At 41.1% G+C, this 24,809-nt stretch overlaps 1 protein-coding gene across 3 annotated transcripts in view; it reads right to left on the bottom strand.

The window, feature by feature from the left end:
- LOC306898024 (glycerol kinase 3) overlaps window positions 1-22,895 on the bottom strand; it is a 115,398-nt gene extending 92,503 nt beyond the window's left edge. For all 3 annotated transcript variants that reach the window (XM_079463234.1, XM_079463232.1, XM_079463233.1), the window contains exons 1-7: window positions 22,722-22,895; window positions 12,428-12,501; window positions 10,771-10,877; window positions 10,586-10,663; window positions 10,381-10,460; window positions 9,512-9,649; window positions 9,263-9,372 (exon numbers count right to left, since the gene is read on the bottom strand). In XM_079463234.1, coding sequence (XP_079319360.1) covers window positions 9,263-9,372; window positions 9,512-9,649; window positions 10,381-10,460; window positions 10,586-10,663; window positions 10,771-10,877; window positions 12,428-12,501; window positions 22,722-22,820 — 686 coding nt within the window. In that variant the 5' untranslated portion in view covers window positions 22,821-22,895. The remainder of the gene's footprint in view (window positions 1-9,262; window positions 9,373-9,511; window positions 9,650-10,380; window positions 10,461-10,585; window positions 10,664-10,770; window positions 10,878-12,427; window positions 12,502-22,721) is intronic.
- Between the last annotated feature and the right edge of the window lie 1,914 nt (window positions 22,896-24,809).

The raw sequence follows: 24,809 nt of genomic DNA, 5'->3' as shown, positions 1-24,809 counted from the left end.
CAGGCTGCCTTTTCTGAGAGAAGGATCAGAAAAAAGAAAAGGATGCTAGGAGAGCTTGCAGAAGATGAGCAGCTAGCATCAGCTCATACTGACTTTGAGGTAAAAGTACACAATGTCATTGTAGATACAGTAACAGGAAGTATCCAAAGGAGGTTTTCTGCTAATGCAGAACTTTTCTCAGATTTTGCCTGTTTAGACCCTAGAAACTTTGCTCATGTGAGGGAAAATGGACTACCCAGCTCAGCTCTGGAAGAAATAAGCAAATGTCTGCTTAAGTTTGACGACAGGGCTACAGTTGGCACATTATGTGGTGAACTGTACAGCCTTGCATGTCAGTGGGACAGACTAAAGATGTCCCCTCTGGAGGGTTACATTGTCAGGACAGCTAGTGAAATCCCACAAGGTGGTGATGAGCATCCTTCCATGGAACAGCAGGATGTCGAACTAGAGAGCAAAACTTGTTCCTCCTGTAAAAACTGTGTCATTTGTGTTCATCTCATTCTCTCTCAGTACAATCTTCTAACTGATGCCTACCATGTGATTGGACTCGCCTACAAGTTGCTATTAACACTGTCCATCACACAAGTAGCCTGTGAGAGAAGCTTCTCAACAGTGAAATTCATAAAAAACAGGCTAAGAAGCACTTTAACCCAGAAGAACCTTGAGGCATTCATGCTCATGTGCACTGAGAAAGAAATTCTCATGTCTTTGGATAATGACACTGTAATAGATAAAGTTGCAGAGACCAGTGCTCTGCTCAGGCGTTTATTAATGTTTTAGGGTTGACTGTTTTAGGGTAGCTTGTTTTATTATTTAACTAATGTTCTCATATTTGTGAAAAACATTTGTTGTTAAAAACGTAAAAAACATTGAAAAATAAATTTTTGTGTCATTAGACAGTCCAATACATTTTATTTTTATATTTTTTTATTTATTTTGTTTTATGTTTTTGTTAGATTTTTTCCTCATTTCAATGTTTGGATATTTATGAACACTAATGCTTAAAGAAAATTTATTCTGATATTGTCCGGCTATTTACTGTTCTAATAAATCTTCACTGTGAAGCAAAACTTAGGCTACTGTATTTTCACTGAATTGGAAATTATGATATTTTTGAAAAATACAATGAATTAAAAGGCTGTAGATAACAGTGCGCTATTGCAGACTTATATTCTGAGGTTTTAATTATCATTATTTTAATATAGTCAGTTGTAAACTAAAGTGGGCCGGTCTAAGGCATGAAACTCCAGGGCTGAAAATGAGTCCCAATCCGGCCCTGCATGGATGTCGCTGTGAAGTGGACGATTGTAGTCAAGGGACATGCGACATGCCAGCACAGAAAATTGTCACAGGTACATCTTCCCTTAGGCTTAGGTTAAATATTTTTTCGAAAAATTGTCTGGAAATGAATAGAGTAGACTGTTTCAGAATCACTGTATCATGATACCATCAATATGATGCACATAATTGTGTTGTAGTACACCAAAGTCCTATGCAATTCTTCTTGCCTCACTAAATGCTGCAAAGTGTCCTCCTTTTTGCTGTTATGGAAATGGCCACCAAAAGGTGAGTTTGTGATGTGTAACAAACGAACAATCATCATCATCAAGTTTTATGAAATTAATTAAAATCTTCATAAATCCAGGCTGAGTTTGCCACGTTTAGCCTAAATAATAAGACAGATAGCTTGCAGACAAGCAGCCTAGGCTACTATTATTTTTGGTAAGTAGGCATTAGGCAAACTAAGCTACATGTCTGCTGATAGTTAGTTTCTCACATTTCGTTTTAGCAAGAAGAATGAATGATGGAAGTAATGCATCACATTAATTATTGTATTCAAAATGGTTAAATGCCTAAATCCTATCACTATTTTGGGTATTGTTTGAAGCCAAGATGCCCACTGAAAAGAGGTGGATTCAGGAGAGGGAGAGACAATTCAGGAGGCATTTTGATAGGGATATTGATGTAGGGATTTTTATGACTCAAGTCATGTTATTATTAGTACTAGTTAAGGTGATTGAGTGCTGTATTTCAGTTTTTTACTTCTTTATATATATATATATATATATATATATTAATAAAGACCCTGTTATTCTCAGTCCTTCATATAGCCCTTGAGGTGTGTGTGGTCGGCGGAGCCGGTGTTACAGATGATAACAGACAGGTGAAACTAAATAAACGGTCATAAAATTGACAGACTATTTATTATATTCACTGAAAAGTCAAGCTTCTAAGCTTTAAAATTACACTAATTTTGTGTTGGTCAAGGAAGTGGTAATGTAGTAACTAACATTAACATGATAGGTTTAATTCAAATAATATTGTGACTATGTCACGCCTGCATGGTGTTTTTGGGCACATACCGATTCATAAAAGCAAGCATTTATTTACCATGGGAATTTAAACAAAGTAAAATAATTGTCTTCTCTGATTTGTTTTAGTGTCAATTACCATCTGATGTTTGTAAGTGATCAATCTAAAAGTCATCCTGCATTTCTGATTTTACGTTCTTAAAACATACATTTTAGTCAATACTGATCAATGAAAACGTACTCGGTTACTAACGTAACCTCGGTTCCTTGAGATACGGGAACGAGTACTGCGTAGCAGGACGCTATGGGGAAAACTCCTTTTTCTCCGATGACTGAAGCAATTCAATAGCGCAGTGAAAACTGCACGGTGATTGGTTGGAAAAAAGTAAAACTTTAAACCAATCGTAGCGGAGCTGCCGGACCAATGGCGATGGCACCCGCCAAAATGGGCGGGGCTTATGGCTATATAAGCAGACACATCGCCAAAGGGGGTTCAGGTTACTTCGACTGAAGCGACGACAATGCAGCTCGTAGCACGGCAAGGAACGCAGTACTCGTTCCCGTATCTCAGGGAACCGAGGTTACGTTAGTAACCGAGTACGTTTCCTATCGATACTTCACTCGTACTGCGTAGCAGGACGCTATGGGGAACCAGTATAATCACGCCGTGCTACAGATGGAACGAAAAACACAGATAGTCTCGGAGCCTTGGCTTGGAGACGGGGTAAAACAGGGAAAGTCCGGTTATCGTCCCAAAGTTATTAGGCGCTGGCGTGGCTATAGAGCCAGGGCTCAGCGACCTAATTCAAGCAGAAAGGACCCGGGCCTGAAGGGCCGGAACGTCCGGATTGTAAAATCTTGTAAAAGTGGACGGCGAAGCCCAGCAGGCCGCCGCACAGATATCTTTTATAGAGACACCGCTATACCATGCCCAGGAGGAGGCAATGCCACTAGTGGAATGGGCTCTAACTCTCGTGGGACATTGAAGGCCCAAGGAAGAGTACGCCAGCGATATAGCCTCAACTATCCACTTTGATAGTCTATGTTTCGAGACCGAGGACCCTCTGGTGCGGTCACCGAAGCACACGAAGAGCTGTTCCGACCGTCTGAAAAGGGCGGAGCACTCAATGTATATTTTTAATGCTTTGACTGGGCAGAGCAGACTAAGCTCTGGGTCCCGCTCGGAGGAGGGGAGAGCAGAGAGCGTAATAACCTGTGCTCTGAACGGAGTAGAGAGCACCTTAGGTACATAGCCATGCCTTTGGTTTGAGGACGACCCTGGCGTCGTTAGGCCCAAATTCAAGACAGGATGGGCTCACAGAGAGAGCCTGTAGGTCACCCACACGCTTCACCGATGCTAAAGCGAGAAGCAGAACGGTCTTGAGCGTTAATGAACGGAGATCCGCAGATAGCAGAGGCTCAAAGGGAGGACCCTTTAGAGCCCTCAGGACCGTGGGCAGATCCCAAGTGGGAACTGTAAGAGGGCGAGGGGGGTGTAGCCGCCTGGAGCCCTTCAAGAAATGAACGATAAGGTCGTTCTTGCCCACTCCTTTTCCTCCGATGTGGGTATGTGAGGCTGAAATAGCTGCCACATAGACTTTGAGCGTGGAAGGGGCACGGCCGTTATCCAACAACTCTTGTAAGAATGATAGTATCAGCGATATGTCACAGGACAGCGGGTCAGCGCCGCGTGGTGCACACCAGGAGGCGAAGACAGACCATTTGAGGGCAAAGAGACGGGGCTCTAGCCTGGGATATGGTGTTCAGTACGCTCTCGGGGAGGTCCGTGGCTGGGGGTGCCACATCGTGTTCCCTGCCTGAGAGAGGAGGTCCCGCCTCAGGGGAATGGGCCACGGGGCTGCTACTAGCAGCTGGGAGAGATCTGCGACCCAAGGCTGGTTTGTCCATAGAGGGGCTACCAATAGCACTCGGTGCGCTTGATCCCTGATTCTCCTGATCGTCTGCTGCAAGAGCGCGATCAGGGGAAAAGCATAGAGGAGCCGGTTGGGCCAAGTGTGGGCCAAGGCATCCTTGCCCTTTGAGAAGTACGTCGGGCAATGAGTATTGTCTTTTGAGGAGAAAAGGGCGATTTCTGCCTTGCCGAAGATTTGCCAGATTTGCTGAACCGACATGGGGTGGAGCGTCCATTCGTCCGAAGGAACATTGCTCCGAGATAGCATATCTGCTCCCCGGTTCAGTTTGCCTGGAACATGAGTTGCCCTCAGTGAGCGTAGATTGGACTGGGCCCATTCCAAGAGGTGAAATACTAGGGAAAAAAGGCGTCTTGAGGAGAGGCCTCCCTGGTGATTTATGTAAGATACCACCGTCATGCTGTCTGATCGGACTAAGACGTGACGATCTTTTAGCACCGGTTTTCTGAAAAACCCTGAGGTGAATGAGGCCGCAAGCCGTCGAATGACCAGAGCTCGTTCTGGCGATATTCTGGCGGTCATGCGTTTTGAGTCGAAGACTGTTCCCAGGAACGAAATACGTTGGCTGGGTGACAGTGCACTCTTGGTAAGATTGATCCTGAGTCCCAGGAACTCCAGGTGGCTGAGGAGGAGGGATCTGTGGGACCTTAGCTCGTCCTCCGACTGGGCTAGGACAAGCCAGTCGTCGAGGTAATTCAGAATGCGGATTCCCTTCTGTCTGAGAGGGGAAAGAGCCGCATCCATGCACTTCGTGAAAGTGCGGGGAGCTAGAGAGAGTCCGAATGGAAGGACCAAGTCTTGATAAGCAATTCCCTCGTAGGCGAATCTCAAGAATCGCCTGTGACGGGGGGCTATCTGAATATGGAAGTAAGCATCTTCCAGGTCCAGAGAGAAGAACCAGTCCTCTGGGCGTATTTGCGAGAGGATCTGCTTCATCGTGAGCATTCTGAAGCGCCGTTTCATAAGGGCGCGATTCAGATGTCTGAGATCGAGGATGGGGCGGATGCCGCCGTCCTTCTTTGGTACGAGGAAGTACCGGCTGTAGAAGCCTGACTCGATTTGGTCTGGGGGAACCATTTCTATGGCTCGGGGGTCGACGAGCAAACTGGAGTGAATATCCAGAAAGGATATTATATCCAGAACCCAATCTGACACACCGGGGATGGCTCTCCAGGCCTTGGCCCGGGTGGCAAGGGTTTGGGAGCAATGAGGAGGTACGCCGCCTTTTGGGGGCTTGGCTCCCAAGGACAATGGAAGAGGAAGTTCGCTCTTTTTTTGACAATGTTTGTGTTTTATTAAACATTTTGCAGAATGTGGTGTGGGCTTTAGAAAAGGCCCCGCACTTACAACTTTGCACATTATCAACATTTTACCGGCACCCGGAACTGAACGGGGTGACCAGGCGGACATGAGAGCAGTCTTTGAAGGAGGGCCAGCCGGAGCGGGCCCTGTAGCCTTCCTCTTCCTCGCATCGATCTCAGGATGGGGCCTGAGGCGCAGGGTCCAGCGTGATCTTAGGCCGGGGACCTTGTCGTCTTCCTTGATCTCCGTAAGCGTCAGCCACAGATGACGCTCGAGCACTACTAAGCTGGCCATGGATCTTCCTATCGCCTGGGCCGTGGCCTTGGTGGCGCGTAGAGCAAGATCCGTTGCGCTCCGTAGCTCTCTGAAGAGCACAGGGTCAGGGTCGGACTCGTCCATTCCTTGGAGGAGCTTGGCCTGGTATACCTGGAGCACCGCCATGGAGTGTAGTGCTGAAGCCGCCTGGCCTGAGGACGAGTATGCGCGTCCAGCAAGGGCCGAGGTGGTTCTGCACGGCTTGGAGGGATGAGATGCCTTTGCCTTCCATCCGATGGCGGTGGGCGGACACAGATGTGCGGCCACTGACTCATCGAGGGGGGGCAGCTTCTCATACCCTTTCTCCTCTGGAAGAAGGTCGAAGACGGGCCGTGTAGGGGGCGCGCCATGACTTTGTGAGTTCGCTGTGAACTTCCGGAAAGAACGGGTTCCTCTGGGGGAGACCACTCTAAACCCAGCTCGTTAACTGCCTTTGTGAGGACCCGGAAGAGCTCGGAGTCCGCACTTGGGCCGTGTCCGCTGGGTTCTGGAGACGGCGAGGAGGCAGGGTCATCTACCGAGCCCGCTAACTCCTCCCCGTCTGAAGCCGCTAACGACATGGTGTCGTCTTTCTCGAGTTCGTTTTCACCGAACGAGATCATGTCACAGGCGGCCGCCAGTGGACGTTGATCTGTCCGGGTGAAACAGACCGGGGAAAGCTCTCTCTCCGGGGAAGGCAAGGCACGGCGAGCCAGCGTGAGCTCGCGCTTCCCCGAGCGCTTAGTTCCTCTACCCAGCTGCTTCATTCGCACAGTGGCCTGTGCGGGTAGAGGCTGCGGGGATCGAGGGGCGGAGTCACTCTCTGAAAAGAAAGCTATCCGCGAGCGCAGAGAGGAGAGACTCATACTCTCGCAGTGAGAGCATTCCGTCTCTTTGAGCGCGTTCTCTGCGTGAGAGAGACCCAGGCATGAGACGCACTCGTCGTGCCCGTCAGCGGCGTGTAGGAAGACCCCACACGATTGACAGGGACGACACGGCATTGTAGCGCAGTGAAAACTGCACTTAAATACCACAGGAAATTTGCTCAGAAATTAACTCTTTTAGCTTCGCCGGATAGCGGCAGGGAAAAGACCGTAGCTGAGTAGCGAACCGTTCGCTAGCGAAGCCGGCAACATAATCCGCCGGAGGCGAAGCGCTGAACGAAGCCGCAGAGCGAAGACGCTGAGCAGGAGGTCGAATCCGCTGCAGGTGCTCTCTCGACGGCGAAGCAGTCAGTCTCAGGAAGCGAAGATCAGGTCGTCGCTGAAGGAGAAGAGATCTGAAGACCCTATGGCGATGTGTCTGCTTATATAGCCATAAGCCCCGCCCATTTTGGCGGGTGCCATCGCCATTGGTCCGGCAGCTCCGCTACGATTGGTTTAAATTTATACTTTTTTCCAACCAATCACCGTGCAGTTTTCACTGCGCTATTGAATTGCTTCAGTCATCGGAGAAAAAGGAGTTTTCCCCATAGCGTCCTGCTACGCAGTACGAGTGAAGTATCGATAGGGAACTGAATGCATATTCATTCACAAAGACATTTGCAATATAGCTGACTCCTATTCATGTTTCTTCTCTTGTTAAGTGAAATCAGGAGTGGTGTTACATGGATTATGTTTTTAGATTGAAAACTAGACGTGCAGTTGCTATATTACATGAAGCTACATAGTGCAGCAAGTCAGATTCATCAATGTCTCAATAAAGGGATACATCTTTTAAAATATAACCTAGCTATTTATAATAACATGAAATATTTGTAATTCATACCTGTACAGATATTTGCAATATCTCACTTATAGTCAATCATTTTTCATTTTCTCCTTTTTGCTTGTGTCAACAGCAGCTACATACACCCCAAATGCTCTTAGACATATTACCAAGCGTCTTTGACATGTTTTGATTAACCTCAATAACAATCAAAGAATAAATTGTATTCATTCAGACGTTTATAATATCTCACTTATACTGTATTTAATTATGTCAGGAAAATTGTCTCTGTTGAAATATAATTGAAGGTTTTATTATTTAACTGTTTTATATAAATGTAATAAAATAAGCCAACATTAAAACAAAAGGACACATAAAATGTATGTTAAAATGAAATAATTAATTGGACAGTCTGAAGGGAAATGTTTTTTTTCTCAGGGTAATAATGGTTGCATTTACATATGAAACTCAATAAATTGTCATGATTGGCTTTTCCAGTAAATGTAACAGATTAACTTCTGACACAAACTGGTTTACCGTCATTCAATGTTAAACAATGATCATTCGCATCCTAAGATATTTTTAACTGCCAGGCACCTTCTTGAAGTTTACATTTATCTTAGATATTCATATTAACATAATTCTCAAGATTTGGTAAAGGTTGTAGTGTAATATTGTGTAATGTCAAAAGTTGTGAGTAAAAAGAATATTATTTCTTTAATTTATTAGATTTTGCATCGTCCACCACTGCCTCCTCCAGAGTTTTTTTCCTGGCATATCTTGTTTCAAGGTTAGTAATTTTTCAGAACAATAATTGCTGGTAAAACAGCTGGTAAAATAAACTAAAATAAAGAGTTTCAATGTATGTATTAACAAAAGAATTTGAGAACAAAACACATCATAATTCATTTTATAATGCTATTGTTACCCTCTTTTTTGTATTTCCTCCCTTACAGCTGGAGTAATAAAATGGATTAAAGATGCAAAGGAGGAGATAAGAAAACATACTTCGGACAATCCTAATCATATAGATATCACATGATATAGATTGTTGTTTATTATTTAGATTTTTAGGTTATGCATCTAAAAGGTAATTTAAAACCCACTAATTACTACACACACACACGCTGTCACACCTGTCAGCTGGAGTGCCCTTGTGCACAACCTAACAACCAAGCAGAGTACCCTAGCAACCCTAGTATCACTGCATCAGAAAATCGTAGAGCCATCTGGGCAGGCACTTTTGACAAATTGTAAGCAAACAGGAAGCAACATGTTAATAATGTTAACTATACTGTTAAAAAAAACATGTTAATTGTGTTGATATTGTGCTAGCAACACACTTATTGTGTTAACATCAAACTAATTATGTTAGCATTATGTTAACATTGGGATAATTCATGTTAGTATTTTGCTAACAATTTGTTAATCATATTTAATGATGTTACCAATGTGATATTCGTGTTAACATTATGCAAAAAATGATCATGATAATTCAAGAGCACAACAATGTTACTGCATGTTAATGATGTGTTATACTATGTTAACGTAATGTTAACACATGATAACATCATTTTTAACCTTGGCAGCACTTTGTTCAAACATTTTTGAGTCATGTTTAAGTTTTGCCAAGGCAAGTACCACCCATATTTGCTTCATCTAATTATAGTGATACTATTTTCACCCTTTATTATATAGATGTGACAATGTACTTACGTGCAGAGCTCAGGATCCCAATCCAATGTATGAATATTGAAGAGCATGGTCCGACTGGCATTGGTCACATCTGTGCAGTGGATACCTCCCTCCCTCCCCCCTGTCAGATTCTGATTATATAAAAAAGTAGATACATTTAGATATTGAATACTCCATATTGATTAGAGCAGACTTGGATTAAGTAATACTTTAGAATAATGTTGTGTAGCTGTTATATATATATATATATATATATATAAAACAACTTACCCAGATGAGCCAGGAGTCAATTGTTCCAAACATGGCCCTATGCGAAATAACAGCTTCATGAACCTCTTCCACATTATCCATTAGCCAGCGTAACTTTACAGCACTGAAATATGTACTGATGGGAAGGCCCGTCTTGAGCTTTATGAAAGGCAAGAGGACATTTAATGGGTTTGTAACCTTTTTGAATACAATCAAATAAAACAACTATGACTCCTAAATGTTAATTATAAATATCATATTCTGGGCACTTTTTTATACATAATAACAACATTAATTCCAAGTTTTAAAATAAATTAAAGCTGCAAGCAGCATTGATCTGGTCTTTTTTTCCCATTGGTCCTGTGAAGGCATGCAATGTAGATGTTTGTTGAACTTGATGAATATATATTTATTTAAATAATAACTTTCTAATTACCCAGATTAAATTGTCAATTAAAGTAATTCTAAAACCCTTGTGTGTCTTGTACCCTCTGTCCTCCACAGATAAACTCTCTTGAAAGTTCATCCTCTTTAAGAGGTTTATTACAGTATGCATGTTCTTGTTTTTATTAAAAGCTAATAAATTAATAACAATTAATACTTGCATTAAATATAATTAAAATGTACATAAAATATTGAAATTCAATTCAGTTTTTTATGAGCCTCCCTGACAAACATTTCAGTAAAATAATCTGTACTTTGATATTATCTTTGAAATATAAATTAAAATGATATACAATGCAGATTTATTTTTACAGCCATGACAATTTGTAAAAACATTTTTCGACAAACAAAACAAAGTAATTCACTGAACTTTCAGAAAAAAAGCCTTTTTGAAAAATCATCTACTTCCCCGTAAAATAATATCAGGAGTACACAGTCACTCTTACCTTGAGGTGATTTTTGTTCCTGCCTGGTGTTTTGTTGATGAGTTTCTCCACTGTGGATTGGGTCCGTAGATCAAGCCAAACTAAATTTATCCAAAGAAATTCAAACATTTTATGGTTCATTTTGCATAGATCCTAAACTATCGAGCAAAATATCAGTTTTCTTATTTCATGCTGGTCATAAAATACAGAGGAATAGATCACTTACCCACAGCATTATAAAGTGGTTCACCAGTTTCTTTATCCCACACAAGAGTTGTCTCTCTCTGATTGGTCACACCAATGGCTACAAAGACATTACAATTAGCAATAAATAAAATAAAATAATAAATAAAATAAAATAAAATAAGACATTGTCATGGTTGGTGCCTGTGACAATTTCTAGCCTGATACCTTTTATGTTGGAAATGTCAGCGTTGAGCTGAGTTAGTTTCTCACAGGTCCTATCCATGCACTCGTACACAGAGTGAAGAATCTCTTTTGGATCCTGCTCAACCCAACTGAGAGCAGACAATAAATATTTTTTAATGTATTCACTTTAACACCACGTCCTAACCAGCTAAGATTTACATGGAAAATATATTCCTTTTATTTGTCAAAGATTTAGGCAGCCACGACAAGCCATGCGTGACCAGCGATCGTGTTTTCGACTTTCGATTTGATTAACAAGTTAACACTTCCATTTAAGGGATAGGGAAAGATATGCGTATTTGGTGAGGTGACCGAAGGGAGGGTCAGACCCCGAACTTAAAATGCGGGCTGGATGAAACGCATTTTGGAGAAAGGTCACATATGACCAAGGGTCTAGGGTGCGACGGCACTGGGGTGTGATGGAAATATGCTTTGTGCCAGTCTGCCATGCTCTCAAGGGAACCCGACTCTGAAACCAGGGCTGAAGCAGTCTCATATGCATAACCCCTAGGGGTAACCCCTGCGGAGGATACCATATTCCTCAGAAGCCTCTGATGGAGTCTGAGTGGGAACGCTGTTTCCCATCTGAATTATCTCAGATAGTTCAGCACTGACTGGGTGCGCCCATTGATAAGACGCATAGTGACAGAGTCCAGTTCGATACACAGATAAGAGATGCTCTGTGCAGGGGAGAGCTTGTCGCAGTTTACCCATAGGCCCAGTCGGTCAAGCTGCCCGAGTACAAGGTCCCTGTGCCGATGAGCCAGTCATCGAGATGCTGCTCCCTGAAGGGAAGTGAGGGCAGCCATGACTTTGATAAAGAGGCAAGGATGAGACAGGCAAGGAAACAGACCCAGACCGAAGGTACCCACAGGAACACCCAGTGACGAGGGTGAATCGAGACATGAAAGTATGCATCCTTCCTTTGAACAGTCTCCTCTAAAAAATTGAAAGAGACTTTATGTAACAAAGCTCCCTCACGGTCGACTGCCGGCCACACAAACATAATAAAACAACATAAAGTCCAGGTCTGGTCCTCTCTCGTCATACCCTATTATTGTTGCTTGTCAGACTGTATAGATATGGTATTACTCGTCATGTCTTATCTTTGGATCTGGGTTGCTGATCTGGGGACTGTTCATCATTTAAGACTACCACACATAAGAAGATTTCTGCACCGCTTGATCAGTCAATAGCACGTTTAGTGTTAGACATATTAAGCCAAATTAAATGAAATTGCGGTTAAGAAACAAAAACATCTTCAGTCTTAGTTGTCATAATGACTTGACTGGTTCTTGTTTTGAAAGCTATTATGAAAACCACACTGCTTTACTACTAATAAGTTCTTACCTGTTATCAGAAAAAATTGTGATTGCAGGCGTCACTGACAGCTAGAATTAGGCAAATATTTTACAGTGTGTCCCTGGCTTAATGCTAAACTTAAAGTAAAAATTTAAGTAATCTTGTTGTAAAAAGATAACATAGCAGACTTTATTGTCAATGTGAATAAAATAAATTCTACACAGCTCATCCAGAATAGTACTTCGACCCAACAATGACACAAATCACATTATACTTCAATTACTTAATGCATTGCCCCATTGACCTCTGACTGAAGAGCACAAGTGTTAATATTTACCCTTCTTTGGGAAAGCTCTGTTTAATCTCAACCTGGTGGTGGCTGAGAAGCTCTGCAGTTGTTGCGTTAAAAACCTACAATTAAAACAAAAGGAGAGATTAGATTCAAAGGTGTCCTGAACTGGCCGTTTTTATTATTTTATACTGTTGCCTGAGGTCCAATTATGACGTTCGCCTGGTTTTTACATTTGAAAACATCAAAATCAATAAGAAATAGGCTATTTTCTACCCTGGTTTTGAGACCGGCTCCAGAAACACACAGTTTTTATATGCAGACCTATAAAAGAGTTAAGAGAGTGGGTTGGGTAGTAGAGTGCAGTCTTGCGAGTATGCAAGTGGCGATGGGTATGCGAGGGGCGATGGTGGTATGTGGCGAGCAGGGCGGGACGAGAGCCGTGAGGGATAGGCGCAAGGCCAGTCACGAGAGTGATAACGGGCGTCAGCTGTGCGTGCACCAGACTTGCATCTCTCACGGAGGAGCTCCGGAAGCATAAGAGACGAGCACCAGGAGGGTAGGACGATCTAAATCACGAGACCAGCCTTGCACCTTTCCCTCATGGCTCTCATCCCACCTTACTCGCCACAAACAAACATGAATTTTTTTTTATCTCCATGGATCAGTGTCATCTTTTACCTGCAATAAGTGATATTAGGTGGTCGGTAAACAATGTTAAAAATTGTTTCTAAATCTCCCATATTTTTTAAACTAAATCTCTAGTTTTAGTTTTGTGTTCTTTATATTGTCAAGGTCAATGTACTGAGGTTTTTGTTATAAAATTATTATATTATTATTGTTATTACTCACTAAAAGGGAAATTTGTTTTGGAAAATAGAGGTACATTTATACAAACAAGTTCCACAATAAATAACAATCATCCATAAAAAATAACCCTTACACAGTCACATCCTTTACCTTTGAGTTCAACTAACTTATAGCAAAAGGAACAACAGAGTTTTTATAACGGTTGAATCTGAACTATTTTCATAGTTGATCATTACTATTATTTTATCGATTAGTTGTTGCAGCCCTAGTTACAGCAATGAAACTTTTATTCTCAGGGTTTTGATACGCCGGGATCGTCCTGACGGTCTCGCTCTGTTCCGTGCCAGTATGCTTCTGGTGTTATGAAGCGCGACTCTGTCATGCCCAAATATAAATCTGCTGTACCCCAGTATAAATCTCAAGTTTATAAGCAACAATTTACCTTTTTTGTCAGTGTATACATGCAATTCACAGTCACACATTAACCGCATACACAGAAATCTGTATCTGCAGGTGCTTGTGTTTCCTTTCTTCAGCGCCCAGCCATGTATGGCCTATTACCGAGGTGTTGAGATGAATAATGGAAATACAACGTCAAACATACAATTATGTGGACATAAATAAATTATGATAACATTTAAATAAATATGGCACAGGCCCATACAGATAGATTTTATTCCTATCACATGTAGCTTTGTACGCTGCTGGCATCTAGAAGCACTTTGATTTAGAATTGTTTTGTTCATAGCAGAGGGCTCTCTCAACTTATATTATACAGCTTGTCAATTATTAGAATATAAGCTTTATGTATGTAACTCAACTAACTGCTAAACCATCTCCATCTGAGTTGATTCACAAATTTCAATAAACATAATAATGTGACATCTTTGGAACAAATAAGGCGGAAGTAAACTACAAGAGGGTTTTTTACACACCTCATGCACAAACACAGCGTGTAATGTGCGCAACTCAGGCTTTTCCTGGCATCAGAGAGAGTTTGTAACGTATGGGGTCTGTGTTTTCCGCTAGCAAGAGACTTGTTCCAGTTTGGCAATCAGGTAATAAAAGCACACGTGGGTGTCAGTGGCAAATTTGGATTAATGACATTGATTAACAGCAATAGTTTACTTTCTCTCGTATAAAAGGTTGCAGTGGTAAGTAATAATGCTGCCAGCTGCACTGAATTCACACTCTAATAGAATGTTAATAGGGGTTACACATGGGCCATGTTTGCTTCTCTTTTTTGTTCACAAATTCAGCTTGTCATAGATAAATGCGTAAATTGCCCTGTCCCTCGATACTATCATATGTCGGCAATCTACAGGCTAGAGATAGAATGATCTGACTATAGAGAAAATCGCCCAACACTACTCTGGTCTTCTTTCCTGCATACCGCTGAAGCTTTTTTGGTTAAAGGCTTTCCATCTAGTGGCTTTGAGTCAAATCAGCCTCACCAACGCCTGTGTCGTGTTCTTTAACTATACTCCAGGAAATAACACAAAGTGATCTGATCTATGAAGAAAGCTGTCATGTTTGTATCGGTGATAATGAACATTCATCATGATCAACTAAACAGTGATTTCTTAAAGGGGTAATTCGCCGGAAATACATGTTTTTCTTTTTCTTTGATGTGTTATAAGTTGTCCATGCATGTATTAGACACTTCTAGATAAAATGTATTTTATCTAGAAGTGAATGCTCAAGCAGACCTGCCTGAAACGACTTGTGTAACCATACCCCCACGAATCTATGTCAGTTCGTTACACGATTTGACTAAGACCGCCCAAATCTAAACGCAGGTAAGGTGGGTGGTCTTGTAAATTTCACTGTACCGTCGCCGGCGCAACCATGTCGCGGAGACTATGTGTGTTTCGTTGTGAAAAGAAATCCTCTTTGTTTGCCTGCCAAAAGACGATACAACAACAACGAATGGTTACATTTTATATTCAGCACTGTTCCAGAGAAGTACAATCCAAATGTTCAGGTTTGTGCAGAGCATTTGACCAACGATTGCTTCACGAAAACTAGGTTGCTGCTGGAAGATGTGTAAGTTAGAGGTCTTCTCGGGTCCAAAGATTTTTACCCGACCTGAAATGACCCGAATCACTTTTTATCTGAGACAGACCCGATAACGTTTTTATTTTAAAGCCCCGACCCGAGACAGACCCGATAACGTTAGACCCGAGTCCGACCCATCGTATATATTTTTTAAACCCGACTAGACCTGAATGTAAACCGACGTTTATTAATGAAATTGATATGGCAATGAACACGTTGATCCTCTTGTTTTGCTCTGGCAAATTGCGCAAACTGAGGCTAAATGGGTTGTGCCAGTTTTAGCTGAATCAAATCTAAATAAGTAGGTATGACGACATGGCAACCACTCGCGCGAACATTCCGTCTCAACAATGTGTTCCAAACCACGTAGTACTGAAATGTGCGCATCTTTTAATATCTACTTCTGGTCGCCTGGTGGAAGTATGTTTTTCCTGAATACGATGGTAACTACATCGAGTGCAAACCCCTGCAGTGTTGGAAACTTCGGGATTTCAATTCTAAGGTGATTTCAGATCACTGCGACTTTCGGAAGATTTGCGTGGCTTTCAACCGATCGGCTGAGGGTTGGAGGAGAGTTGGTAACTACACGCACACACACAAGCGATGCGCTGTTATTGTACAGGATAGTTCGGGTCTTCCTCGGGTCAATTAAGCAAAACAATTTTTTACTTTTTATTACCCGAGACCCGAAGAAACTAATAATATACCCAACCCGTGTCCGAAGCTCCCCGTGAATCTTTTAGACCCGAACCCGCTCGGGTCTCGGGCCAGACCTCGGGTTTTCAGATCTAAGTGGACCCGTGAAGACCTCTAGTGTAAGTGAGGCCAGCAGGGGGTGCTCACCCTATGGTCTGTGTGGGTCCTAATGCCCCAGTATAGTGACGAGGACACTAAAACCAATACGTTAAACCAAGGTCCTGACTCTCTGTGGTCATTAAAAATCCCAGGATGTCCTTTGAATAAGAGTTGGGGTGTAACCCCTACATCCTGGCTTCCTAATCATTCCCATATGTACCAATCGGCTTGGTAACTCTGTCTCTTCTACACCAATAAGCTGGTGTGTGGTGGGCTTTCTGGCGCAATATGGTTGCCGTTGCATCATCTAGGTGGACGCTTCACATTGGTGGTGGTTGTGGAGATTACCCCCTTCAACGTAAAGCGCTTTGAGTGCCCAGAAAAGCGATATATAAATGTAACAAATCATTTCACGACCATTTTACTGTTTGTGTAAAGCTATCGTCAAACGCCCAATAAAACTAAATCCTGCAATCGTCTTCCTCATCAACTACACTACCGTTGCGAAAAATGACACCAAAGGAACAGCATCACCTGGTAGTGGAGGAGGTTCGGTGTCAAGAGGAAGAAAATAGATGTGCCAGAGCGGTCTTTCAAGCCCAGCAAGGCTGTTGGATGAGGTGGGAAGGCATTGAACTGCGCAAAGTTACTTGGAGTGAGCTGTGGAGTATGGAAATAAACAGGCTAAGTTTTATCATAAGAGCTACATCTGCCCTCACCAAAAAATCTGCATGTTTGGTTTGGACAGGATCTAGCCTGCCACCTATGTGCAGCTCCACCAAACCTCAAACATATTCTTGTGGGTAGTAAGTAGAGCTTGACACAGGGGAGATACACATGGCACCACAATCAAGTACTAAAGTACGGCTGCAGCATTAGAGACCAAGAGAGTGGCATCAAATGCCATCCCCCAAAAGTCCAAGGCTATCTTGCAAAAATGGCAACCCTTTATTCGGGAGGGGCAGAAACCGCGGGCCAAGCCCTTAACCCCAGATTCAGGCCTGCTGAGTAGAGCCAGGGATTGGGAAATGCAATTTGATTTAAACCAACAGACTTTCCCCTTGAAAATCGCAGCGACCAACCTGCGGCCTGACATGGATCTGTGGACCAGCTCCAGTAGGACAGTCCTCATAGTTGAGTTGATTGTACCTTGGGAAGAGGCTGTTAACATGCATTTGAAAGAACGGAGCCAGTGGGCCTATAACAGCCTTAGCCAACGGGTTGTTGCGTATGGTTGCGTTGATCTTTGGAAATATTTTATAATGTTATGCCATATGGGACCTGGGGCATTGAGCTTGCATTAACAGAGCTGTGGGGCATATGTGTTAATGACTTGCAGTGCGTGAGGTCGCTACTCACTGGACAGGTTAAGGTCACCATAGCTGACAAATAGGTCACTCAGAGGACAGGTCCAGTGGAGGATAATCAAGAACTGGCCAGTGGTGCAGAAAGAAGTGGTACTGCTACTCGGTAGTCTATTCACAGATCTTCACTCAGCGCAAGTTGACGCCTAGCTCATTGCCTCACTCAGCAGAAAGGCAAGAATTAAGAGGTGTAGGCATATACGACAAAGTAACAAGAACTTTAAATCACAGGCACTAATAATTATATTTAATACATAATTTCATTAAACAAGGGTTTACATTATAAATTTGCTCGAATTAATGCTTTATTCGGTTTTAATCATTTTCAACATTAAAAAGTGTAGGGACAGTTTTTTGTCATTTATTGATGGGTTGCATACTGATCTTAATGTTTGTATTTGCTCTGTGTTTTGTGCAAATTGAGAAATACAGCGAGTGAGATCTCTGAGCGTGTTTACTCGTGTGTATTGAGATGCGTGTCAATAATAAAAATACCCAACTCTAGGGCTGTGTATTGGCAAGGGCCTCACGATACGATACATATCACGATAGAGGTGTCCCGATACAATATATCACAATACATTCGATACGATACAAACGTTCGATATATTGCAATAATTTGTTTTAAATAAATACAAATTAAGAGTGAGCTAAAATACATGTTGGTGTGTACAATCTATGGTATTCTGGTATGTTCATCACATTATAGTGATAACTCTGCAGACGTCCATATGACAGCGAATCACAGCGACATCAACATGAACGGAAAAAATGGTTATGAGATGAAACGTCATTTTGAATCCATTCAAAACATGACTTATTTAAGGTATCGATACTATAGGTTGGACTATCGATACACTATCGTGAAAAAAAATATCGCAATATTAGCTGTATCGATAATTTTGCACAGCCCTACCCAACTGCAACATGATTCAGCTTTGTTTCCTTTAAAGCCGAATGTGCTCTATAATATCTTTGGATTATCAGCATATATAGCTATATAGAACTGCAAACACAGCTGCGTTTCTCTGCTGTTAACCCAGGATTAAGTTATAAACATTCACTTATACATATTGGTAGGCTACATTCACATACATTAGGGTATGTTGTCATAAATCAAGAAATGTCTCTGTAGTAGGCATTTTCATAATGTTTTTAAAGTTATTTTAAATGTTCACAGACAAGCCCCGTTCATGAATTGTATTGTTGTGAAAAGATGGTCTGTCAAAACATATCAAAATATTAAAGATGAAACTCATTTGGTAAACTGGATCAATAAAGCACGTTGTGAAATATATGCTTTGGATAAAAGCGTCTGCCAAAAGACTAAATGTAAATGTAAATATGCCATGGCATTTCTAGCTGTTGTTTTCGATTCCTGCTCCATTCCCTGTTTAACTACAGATTTGTATTTATTTGAAAAAATTTCATATTTATAATGCAATACAATTTTCTAAGCTGTCACTTTTTACATTTATTAATTGTCAATTGTTTCTATATCAAAAACCTTAACCAAATATGTTGATATTGTCCTGCAATTCCAATGTATCATTCATAATGTCATCATTAATCAAATTTACTAGCGTTTAAAAAAATAAAGCACAGGCCAATTTACTATTTTTAAAGGGGTGGTGTAACGGTGTGTCATGCATTCTGACTTCTTTACAGTGATAAATAGGGCTGTGCGATTTGGGGAAAATATCTAATTGCGATTTTTTTAAAAGACATTGCGATTTGATATGCGATTTAATTTTTCTAAGTCAAGCTTCACCTCAATATTGTCAATATTGTGAAGCACAGTATGGCTATATTCACCATTCTGAAATTAAGCCAGCTTTATTTATATAGCGCTTTTGACAATTGTCATTGTTACAAAGCAACTGTACAAGAAAACATTGACTATAAGCAAAACATATAAGGTTATGCAAGTCAAAAGACAGGTCAAATATCAGGCAGACTATAAATTCCTATATGCAGTGTTTATTGAATAAAACTATAAAATTATATAAATTATACACTAAAAAAACATTTTAGAAATTCTAATTGTTTCCATTAAAACTATTACAAAATTCCCTTTGAAGTGTGTGTTGGGCATCATTCAAACAGGAATTACTGTTGTTGTATTGGTTGCCAACAGCTAGATTACATCACAACAATAGAATCCAAATACCAGTGTACACAATTATAGTTTCCATTAAAACAAATACAACTTCCATTATAACCCTTAAATCCATAACGTTTTCTATTGTGTTGGTGAGTTTAATCGTTTTTAAACCGAAATCACAATTTCAAGGGGTGCGACGTTCAAACAGCAAAAGCTGTGATTATTTCGCTTTAAATATGATAAAATGCACCTACGTAGTTTTTGACAGTTTGCTTCTGCAATTTTACGTTTAACCAATAGGGGGCATTTTAACACTGGAGATGCTATTGAATTAGCAAAGAAAGTCATTTGGAAAGATGAGTGCGAGCACGAGCAGTAGTTCAAATTCGCAACAAAGTAACTTTATGTCTGCTGAAGAGCAAAGTCCTGCAGCAGCAGACGACTTGGTACCTAAAAGAAAAAGCAACGCTTATGTTTGGAATTATTTTGGATTTCGCCCTTCTGATGTTCTTCAAATGCAAGTGCTTTGTAAAACATGCTGAAAGTCTGTGTCGACCTCGCGAGGCAATACAACCAATCTCTATCAACACCTGCAGAGGTATCACAGAGTATTCTATGATAAATGCATGGCCAAAAAGTCCACAGATGAACCAACTTCATCGCTACAACAACCACAACTGAGATCTAAGCAAACTTCAATTGCTCACGTGTTTGAAAGTAGCACACCCTACGACAAATCTTCATGAAGGTACGGCAAAACAGACGCAATAACAAGGTACCTGGCTAAAGATATGGTGCCTATTAATCTGGTCACAAAAGATGGTTTTATGAATCTTTTCCTAACGCTCAATAAAAGATATCACATTCCCTTCCGAATGTTTTTTACTCAAGCTATTGAAAAAATGTGCAATACGACCATGAAGAAGGTTGAAGCTGAGCTAAAAGAAGTTGAATATTACAACAACTGACATGTGGTCCAGCAGGACGACTGAACCCTATCAAAGTCTCACTGTCCATTTCATATGTGAGGATTTTTAATTAAAGAGTCGTTGTTTACAAACGTCGTACTTTCCCATTGACCATACGGGAGAAAACATCACTTCTGCTTTAAAAGATGCAATAGCTGGCTGGGGTTTGAAAGATGAAGGACAGGTGGGCATCACCACAGACAATGTTTAGTTGCATGCTTCTCTTTTTGTCAAAAAAATCTTTAAGCACATAACCCTGAACAATGTGTAAATTTAAAGCAATTAAAATGTGAAGGTTTTCTTTTTCTCATAGGACTTTTGGTCTCAGAATTATTCATTTTGCACTTTAAATAGAAAAATGCTATTTAATGCAAAAAACTTGCTATCATTGTTTTAACCTTACCTTAAAGTAGGTTATGGTCAATATTTTACTGTAATTGTTTACAGTGTTTTGGGGATCTTAAAAGTTAAAGGTTTTTTTTATACTTCTTCATTTGTCATGACATTTTAGCATAAACTTTATTTAAAAAAATGCCCACAGTGTTTAAGTGGTTTTAAATAAACAGTGGCATTATGTTACAATAGTTTGTGATTATGAGTGGTCTTGCTTTGATGCATGCTGTTAAAACCAACACAACAAACCTAGCTCTTTTTTAAAATAGCAGTCAATCGCATTTTAAATAGCAAATCCCAATTCTGGTCGCAATTAGATTTTTTCTTCAAATCGTGCAACCCTAGTGTGGTCTAATGAATGCCACTCAAAGCGAAACGGACACATTTCATATTTTTCACATCACATCCACATCGCAGCCTCCTGTGATTAGCAAATCGCACTCTCACATGATTCGATTTCGATTAAACGTTCAGCCCTAGTGTTTATCGTGCTGTCTTCTCACGCTCAACATGGTAAATCTGTCCAAAACCAAATTGGACATATTACATAGTATTTCTGTGCTCGATACACTCCCCCAGTGTTCGCACAGGTTGCGGAAAGTATTTTTTACATGAAAAATCATTACGTAACAACTGTTCATAGTCCCTTATTAGATAATTCTCCCAGAAAAGCATGCGGCACGCCCACGCATCAACCATGGAGAGCGGGAGAAGCAGCATGCGCACAAGTCGAAAGCAGTATGTTTGCGAAAATGTAAGAATACTTTGCATATTAATATTACTGTTATTTTCAAGTAGTGCAGACAGGTGTTGAAAAAGTCCTGCCCAGCTGTAACAGCTTTTTGCTGGATTCACACGAGTGGTAGAATTGCCGATGTGGCTGCATTAGATGATATGGCTGCCGCTGCCGTTCACAAAAAGAGAAAATATTTTTATCTTCAGCTGCGCATGCCCAAAGACCTGTGCCCATTGAAGTTGCAGGATTTTGGATGCACGAGCACCACTTGCGCGCCGCCAACGTAGCAGCCTGTGTTTTGCTGCTTAACACTTGTTTCCCTTTGAAAATGAACTGGACAAACGCGACTGCCGCGTACCGTGTGAATCCACCATTAAATAGACGTCCAAGTAAATATGTTGTGAGACTGCTTTATATAGGCCTACATGTAATTCTCTTCACGCACATACTGAGCTCATCGATAGTAAGAGAAGATGGTCCATTTACTGTCTGTCTGTCTGAAAAGCAAACATACTTATACGATTTGTTATATGTGTGGAAACATGAAATTATATCTGCATTGTTTGTGCAAACAAAGCTTTTGCTATTATTGATGCAGAATATTTTATGTCATTCCACAGCTCTTGACTTCATGCATCAGTTTTTCTGAAGTCTGCACTGTTTTAGACAAGAAACCAATATGATTTAGTTGACCAATGACATCAGCTAAGGGGCGGGGCTTGTGCCCGTGAAGGCTCTTAAAGAGGAGTCGCTCCAACCTTTGGAATCGAGGAATAAATGTGCTTTTTGCTCTTCGTTTCGCACTTTGCATACGATCCCTCTCCGGCACTAATACATTGTAAGGTCTATCATTTACAATACCTTAAGGCAGATTAAAACAAATAACGTTATCTATCTTCTACATTTGCATGTTTCTTGTCGTTGTACTGAATCTATGACAAATGTCAAATGTCGTACCAACATTATATCGGTCTGAACCAGAGGCTAAATTTGGGCGAGGGCTAATTTAAAAGCTTGTTCTCAGCCACTGCTGCTAACCAGCAAAGTCACTGAGTACTATGACTGTGTATACACTTCACTCAAATTACCTCAAAAAGACAGAAATTTAACTTACCAAGAAACGAGTGGAACTAGTGCCTTGGTCGATAGCACCCACAAGGGGATCCATCATGATTCTGTTCGATGATTTAGCCATTTTACGGATTGTTTTCATACAGCGATTAAGTAGCAGTCAAAAAGGACTTTGAAACTCACTGCTTAGGGCTCCGCCTACGTCCCTACTCTTGTCATTGGTCTGTGCTTACCACGCTGAAAATGTATAGGGGCTAACAATTTTTGGTTCCCCGAACGTTACTCTAACGTTAGTTTTTGGTTCCAGAACGTTATTTTCTAAGGTTCGTTTTAAGTTCTCCAGTAAGGTATTTTTTTGCGGAAGTAGAACGTTATAGTTTATGATTCCCATAACGTTCTTGGAACCATAAAGAAACTAACGTTTTATTTCCGTAAAAATAACCTAAAACAAACCTTAAAAAGCTTTCTGGGAAACTAACGTTAGGGGGACTTTCTAAAGTTAGTTATTTTTCTCGGGTCCATTTGGCCCCACTACACATCACATTGCTTCTCTGTCTAATTAAAATAAGTAAAATACATCATCCCACACAAAAAAAATCAATGCATTCGATTATTGTTTTAGCCTAATAATTGCTTTTCCATTACTGAAGTAGCCTAAATTTCGATTTAAACAGAATATAATTTTAATAAAACCACACTGTGTATAGGCCTACGTCAACATGAGATATGATAGATATTGAAATAAAATAACCAATGACTTCAACACAATATTCAAAGCACATTTTATTTACAGAGGAATAAACATTTAATTATTTTCAGGCTAACAATATTCTTGTCTCACCACAGAATTTATAGTGTGGCTCCGTCTTTAGATATAACAATCAAAATCCCTCAGTCCTTATACAACATCATACAATCGCAAAGACGTCCTGGGAATGTTGCATAACTCGGCTGCCACAATTGACTTATATCAATTATAATAATATTTCTTATATCTAAAACAATGACTAGCTGTGATAAAGGAAGGCTAGTCAGGAGCTAAACTAATAGAACTTGCTGAATCTGCAGATTATGTTAAACACAATGTAGGCCCTATATATTTAGGGCAGATGGCTGTTTCATTCAATCTAGAAGAAGATGGCTAGTGCATGAAGAGCAAAGTACGGCATGTTTTTTAATGGAAAATAACATTTCTAGAAATTTAAAGTCCCTGTGGTCGATAATTGTATCCCTTAAAACAAATTGTTGACCATCAAAACTACATATTTAAAGTATTTTCTGGAGTATCTATCGATAGAAATGCAATATAATATACACAGCTACCAGTTGCAAGCAGTGACCTTTTTAAATGGTATGCTGAGTGGTAAAACCTGTTTGCTGTTTCAAACTTTGACTTGAAAAGATCCCTGCCCCTCCCATCATGTTTCGCACACAGCAGGTTTCAAGAGGCTTGAGGCAAAAGTTGCAACTAAAATTTCCACATAAATACAGCAGTTGAATGGTTGGACATCTTTGAGCAAAGGACAGGGGTGTTTCCATCCTGATTTAATCAAGTGAATTATTCAGATGCAGTTTGAACAAATCGATGGAATAAATGGCTCAGTAAAGCGGAGGTGACACACACAGTTTCTGCAAATCTCATATTAATCTTGAGTATCTATTGCATACTTCAAATCTTTGAAAAGTATTTAGTTTGATCACTGTGATCGGCGAAGGGACAACACGTACACGAGAATGCACTATTCCACCCCGAAGGGGATCTTTTATTGACAAACCCGAGGGAGACAAGAGGATAATGAGGTAAGTGTCCAGTTCCTGTGGTTTAGTTGTCCTGGTGTCTACTTCCGGGTTTGTAGAGGAGCGATCCTGCGGGTGTCTACTTCCGGGTTCTTGGCGGCGCGTTCCTGCCGGTCGTTTAATCGTCCGTTCCTGCAGAAACAAGAAAGTCAGTGGCACTATGGCCATACCGTAAGACGTTGCTTACCCTCCTTCTCCCGTGAGCAGCTTTTAAAGCCTCTGAGAAGTAGCTGCAGGTGGTAACAATCGGCAGGTGTGCCGCTCTAATTTCCTCTGTCTCCATGGCAACACTGATTGCGCCAGGGGTGACTCGTCACACTCCCCCCCCCAAGTG

Source organism: Barbatula barbatula, assembly GCF_947034865.1.
Source record: "Barbatula barbatula genome assembly, chromosome: 8".
Taxonomy (NCBI): Eukaryota; Metazoa; Chordata; class Actinopteri; order Cypriniformes; family Nemacheilidae; genus Barbatula; species Barbatula barbatula.
The sequence above is the reverse complement of the archived record's forward strand: the minus strand, read 5'-3'. Positions and strand labels throughout refer to the sequence as shown.